Source organism: Salvelinus fontinalis, chromosome 3 (assembly GCF_029448725.1).
Source record: "Salvelinus fontinalis isolate EN_2023a chromosome 3, ASM2944872v1, whole genome shotgun sequence".
Taxonomy (NCBI): Eukaryota; Metazoa; Chordata; class Actinopteri; order Salmoniformes; family Salmonidae; genus Salvelinus; species Salvelinus fontinalis.
In genome coordinates, this window is record NC_074667.1 from 12913506 (window position 1) to 12919505 (window position 6000).

Here is a 6000-nt window from a genome sequence, read left to right on the forward strand (position 1 = left end):
TAACCAACATTGCAGTTCAAGATGAGTTAAGGAAATATTTAAAATAGAAATTGGTAAAGTCTGCAAAAACTTTAAAACAACATCAATGGAGAAGTCAACATACAAGTGTAGGTAAAAACAAATGCAAATAAGTTAGAAAATGTGCAACTAATGAACATGACGGCACACACACTTCTCCTAAAAAGTAATGTTATTGTTTGGTTATTTTTTGGAAATTGTAGAAATAAAACATTTTCCTTCTTCAGAAGTTCCAACTAGGCAGGCTAATGTTAGTTAGCTAATTAATTTGCTAGCTATCATACAGTAGGTATATATTAATAATGATATATTTAATATAAGTAGATATGCACTCATAGTTGACTGTAGCGCATATAAAGCACCCACAAGCTACCGGTGGCTGAAAACACAATCATCGCGGGATGAACAAGTGACGAATTTCCGGCCAAGAGTGATCCATTTTAAAAATCATTCCTTCCTCCCTTGCCCTGCAAGTGTATATTCTTCAGACGTCATGAAACGTCATCAGAAGTGTCCACTTAATTTGAGGGCTGAGGGGATAGGGTGTGTCTTTTAAGTGTTTAGCCACGTTTTATACTCGTAAAAGACACACCCTCCTCCACTTACCCTTGCCTTATGCCCTTGGGGGATTCCCGCGGCCACCTTTGTCGTTGCTGCAAATGATAAACCAAACAAGGGAAGTTGGCAACGTAAACCCCTCAGCCCTCGTTCACTCCGGGCCTGAAACGCCCCATAATTCAATTTGCGATGATTGTACATCCTCTAAGAAAAGTTCGCCAAAACTTAACCAACACTTAATATGGAGAAGTCAACATACAAGTGTAAGTAAAAACTAATGTAAGTAAGTTACAAATTGTGCTACTAATGCACATGACTGCTCAAACACGTGTCATAAAAGTAATGCTGTTTTTGTTTGGTTAGCTTTTGGAAATCACACTTATACATTTGTAATTTTCGATTTACCTGATACCTGACCTGTAGGATGGCCTTCGATGTCTATGGATGCGTTGTCTTCTAGCCAAGATATGAAATGCAATCATAATTGACTGTAACGCATATAAGGCACACACAACAGTGACAAACTTCGTGGGCAGGAGCGGTCCATTTATAATGAATTCATTCTTCCCTTGCCCTGCAAATGTCAACTCGTCAGACGTCATGATTCGTCATCAGAAGTCCACTTAATTTGACGGCTGAGGAGAGAGGGTGTGTCTTTTAAGTGTTTGGAATGCGGCCCAGAGTTCAATCCCCGCAGTCACGTATCCCAATGTTTCTCCCACCTGCCTGTATCCCAATCTAATTTCCATCATGAACTTTAGTACTAGGACATTTTCGCCAAAAACCTGGTTGCCTCTGCCAGGAGCCTGAAACTTGGCCGCAAGTGGATCTTCCAGCAAGACAATAACCCCAAATTGTTAATTGACCACTATTTTTTATTGCAATGGCCATCTCAGTCCTCGAACCCCATTTGAAAGCCTGTGATTTGAATTGAAGAGGGTTGTCCATAAGTGCAGACAAAGGACATCAAGGATCTGGACAGATTCTGTATGGAGGAATGGTCTAAGAGCCCTCCCAATGTGTTCTCCAATCTCATATTTCTTTTTTGAATAAGTCTCAGTGTCATTATCTTCGCAAGAGGAGGGTCCTGGAGTATTAAACAGGGGTGCCAATATATTTGATCCTTGTCTTTTATAGAGTTTTATTTATGTATTACTTGTTAAACAAAATCTATTTCTCTGAGCAATTGTATTAGTATAAAATATTATAATTGTAAAAAATAATATAAATTATATTGCTCAGTATTTATTATTTATTCTATACAATTTTTGTCTGCTAATCTTTTGCCAATAATTTTGGACCTGACTACATACTTTCGATCTGGTTTTAGACATTCAATTAGGGATGCACCGGTGTTGATATTCTGGGCTGTTACCGATATCCTATTTATTTTTTCATTTTATGGCCTTCTCAACCATTCTAGCACAGATAGAAGCTGCAGCCAAGTTGCTATGTTCATGAGGCTAATAAGAAAAGATGTGAAATGACTTGAATGTGGGAAAGGTTAAAAAATATATATTTGCATCACAAAGTGGCTGAGGAAATGAGGTGCTTTGGAGGCTGAATGGGGCTTTAAATGCCAAAATAGCCAATAATGTCAAACGTGATTAATTTCAGTACAATGTTTCTCCCATCTGCCTGTATCCCCATCTGATTTCCATGTTGTCTCAATAGTGTCAAAATACCATTTTATATATATATAAAATGGTATTTTGACACTATTGAGATATATATATATATTTAGATGACAATATTCACACATTGGACATTATTTTAACCAAGTATCTAAAAAAAAAAGTTTTATCCCCTCTCCACTCCAATCTTCATTATCTTAATTGTGTTTGTGCAACTACAGCACCTGAAGTCTGACACTGCGTTTTTGGTTAAGGATAATGCTCCAGTGGGGGGGTTGGGGGGGGGGGCTGGGTTTCACAGCTATTGTCTTCCTCTTTATTAGGACCACCAACCCAGCATTTCTGTATAAGATTCAGTTGAAGATAAGTAGCACAAAAATAATCTTAAATGTACTGTTATATTAATGATTAATCTCACACAAAGCTATGCTATTCTGAGCAGATATTCAGTAACAGAGTTACTAAATCATAATCAAACAAAATGAAATGCACTTGACAAATGTGTAAACAAATTAAAATGTTGTGACATTAATTTGACACACAAATTCACACAACATGATACACCCCTCTATTCATTCTAGGTCCAGTACCCTTCAGTGGCCTCACATGAACAAAGACACACACACACACACTCGCCAAAGCATAAGACATTTAATCAAAATTTGCTTAAGTGAAAATGAAAATGCTTTGTTTTTCTTTGCAGTATGAAACGGGCTGCCTCTCTGAACTATTTGAACAAGAGAAGTGATGACGATGACTCCTTTCAGGTAACACATCCCCTAGTTGATATAGCAATATTCATACTTCTTGCTTAGTTTGAATTATGGCCTTGTAGCAACTAATCAGCTGCCTGCTGAATAGTTCACCTTAGTTCACCCAGGAACAATATACCTGTTCTAAAAACACCCCCACCATTCTCTCTCTTCAGAATCAAGTTTAGTGATAAAGCATGACCTTGTATTTTTTTAAATCTGTATTTCTTTCATTTTCTCTCTCTCTGTGTCTCCCTATCTCTCTCCTCCTGTCTCTGTCTCTCCTGTTCTCTTTACAGAGTCCAGCAGGTGGCCAGAGGCTAAGGCAGAGCAGGAACCTGAGTTCCAGTACTGTTGAGCTCTACAGTGGAACTGGAAACTGAACACACACACTCCCAACAGTTTTACCAAATATTATGTTTAATTCTAAACCTAAATTCTGTCGTTTCCATTCCTACATTTAAACACAGTTTAATGTTATTGCTGCTTTCTAGACATTGTATTATTTTTGTAGACTTTCTGTAGAATACAAAAAATATATTGTAAAAATGTGCTTGATTTTAATGTCATTAATATATTGTGAGATTAGACAGCGAGAATCCTTACTGCTTGGCTTAGTTTGATACAAATCCCCTTAAGGTGCTCTGTGCAATCAGACACTCAGGGCAGTATATTGTGAACAATAGTGTTTCCCATGGAGACCAAGCCTGGATCTATTATTCACTATACCCGCAGCTTCCGAAAGCCTGGTGGGTCAGTACTGTTCCCAAATCAGAGAGGATTATTATTTTCAAGAGCTGTCCAATTTAGCTATTACACTTCTTTTTGCAGTGTTTTCTCCCGCTTTCCATAGCCATGAAGATACTCGGTACTGTAGTTAAATAGTAATTAAGTCATGAAGATGGTATTCATGAATTTAGAATCAAATATATCTGAGATTTAAAGGGGTACCTAACCTAATAAAAACGTACACAAAGAAAATAGTTGATGGAACCAGATATTTCTTGTTTATATAGGGGGCTCCCGAGTGGCGCAGCGGTCTAAGGCGCTGCATCTCCGTGCTAGAGGTGTCACTACAGACCCTGATTCGATTCCAGGCTGTAATCACAACCGGACGTGATTGGGAGTCCCATAGGACGGCACACAGTTGGCCCAGCGTCGTTAGGGTTTGGCCGGGGTAGGCCGTCATTGTAAATAAGAATATGTTCTTAACTGACTTGCCGAATTAAATAAAAATATAGCTGTAACTACAGCTTAGCCTTTAGCATTGTTGAGTGTAAAACAATTAATGTGGTGCCAGGACCCCTGTTAGCTTGTTCCAAATTACTTATTTTTTGACCATGCTCATTAGTTAGGGTGTTCCTCAGATATTTTCAAGTTAAAGGAGCAATATGAGCACAAATAACTCTGGGGGGAAAGCACAGCTCCTGAAATTAACCTTAATCTAAGTACTTCAGTAAAGGTCAAATGTCATGATGTAATTATATTTTTAGGTTAGATTGTAACCACATACTGACCTGGTTATTTTACGCTTCTTCAGGCAGTGTATAAGAAACTAATACAGTAAATATTTTATCTCAGGGTCCGGGATCTAGAGTTTCCCAAGGCTATACTTTCCAATGATGTGTCTTAGTTCCAATTCATGCTATACACTCTTAGAAAAAAGGGTTCCAAAAGGCTTCTTTGGGTGTCCCAATAGAAGAAACCTTCTTGGTTCCTGGTAGAACTCTTTTGTGTTCCATGTAGAACCCTCTGTGTAAAGGGTATTATATGGAACTAAGAAGGGTTCTACTTGCAACCAAAAAGGGTTTTTGAAAGGTTTCTCCTATGGGGACAGCCGAAGAACCCTTTTAGGTTCTAGATAGCACCTTTTTTTTCTCTGAGTATAGCTAAGCCATGTCTTCCCTGTCGTTGATCTGTTTGTGCTCGTGCCCACTCCATTGCATCAAGCCCAACAGTCTAGCCTCACAGCAAAATTGTCATGTTTGGCATGATAATAATTTACATCAAAGTTGGCATGATAGCACAAACAGACTGGCACAGGCGAAGGCTAACTTTTGTATGGATGTCAAAATGTTTCAATGTTGAAGAGTGGAGGCTCATTTTTTTTTTTGAGAGAGAGATTTTCTTCCGAAAGAACGTTACTGGAGAGATACCAAAAGTAAGATATTTATTTTCATTCAGCCATGCAAGAGATAAGTTCCATTAGATTTATTTACCCGTTGTAGCACAGATATTAAATTATATAATGAAAAATGATTCTGCTTAAACATAATGATTGAACAAGTTTTATTGAGTTTGTATTAATCAGTCATGTGAATATAGTATTGAACTAAAAAGATCATTAGGCTTTAATTGTGAATGTTTTTTAATATGATTAATATTTGTTTAAATATGATTGTAAGATTTAAAATGTATCACTTTGGTGCTATATATGTGTTTATATGAAGATTAGAAGGTTTTTCCTATTCAGATGACTCAATGTTTAAAGGGTATTTTTGGTGGTGTAAAACTGATTGTTTAACATTCTCAGGTTATGATATTCATCTCATGCGATCATTTCTGTCAGAATTCCTTCATTGAATGCAAATAAACACTAAATAAAATAGCTGCTATCATGTCCTGGTATTTATTATTATTGTTATTACTAACCTTTTGATAGCCTTTGATGACAGTGGACATAATGTAGGCATAAGGCTCTATGCCTATGCATACCTGCAACAACAAACAATGTCATGTCAGTGCTGGGTAATCATAGCAAGCCATCAGCAGTTGTCTTGAGAAAATGAATCAAATGATTTAACTTATCAAGGTGTATTGCTTTTCAAATAATGGAAATGGAATAGAACAGAAAAGAACAAGAGCAGAATATAGAATAGAATGAACAAAATTTAGCCCGAGGAGGAGGAATCGAGCCCTAATGATAAACTATAATGTTAAGAGTCAAGTATAGTGCAGGCATCGTTTAATGGAACATTGGTGGCTGACATACCCAGGATTTATATCAACCATATTTATAAAAAGCATTGTTATTCACG

At 37.2% G+C, this 6000-nt stretch overlaps 1 protein-coding gene across 1 annotated transcript in view; it reads left to right on the forward strand.

Annotated features, from left to right (window-relative positions):
* Window positions 1–5570, forward strand: part of LOC129839176 (kinesin light chain 1-like) — a 35232-nt gene extending 29662 nt beyond the window's left edge. Inside the window, exons 15-16 of the mRNA XM_055906478.1 lie at window positions 2914–2977; window positions 3262–5570. Of these exons, the coding sequence (XP_055762453.1) occupies window positions 2914–2977; window positions 3262–3345 (148 nt within the window). The 3' untranslated portion in view covers window positions 3346–5570. The remainder of the gene's footprint in view (window positions 1–2913; window positions 2978–3261) is intronic.
* Window positions 5571–6000: the final 430 nt, after the last annotated feature.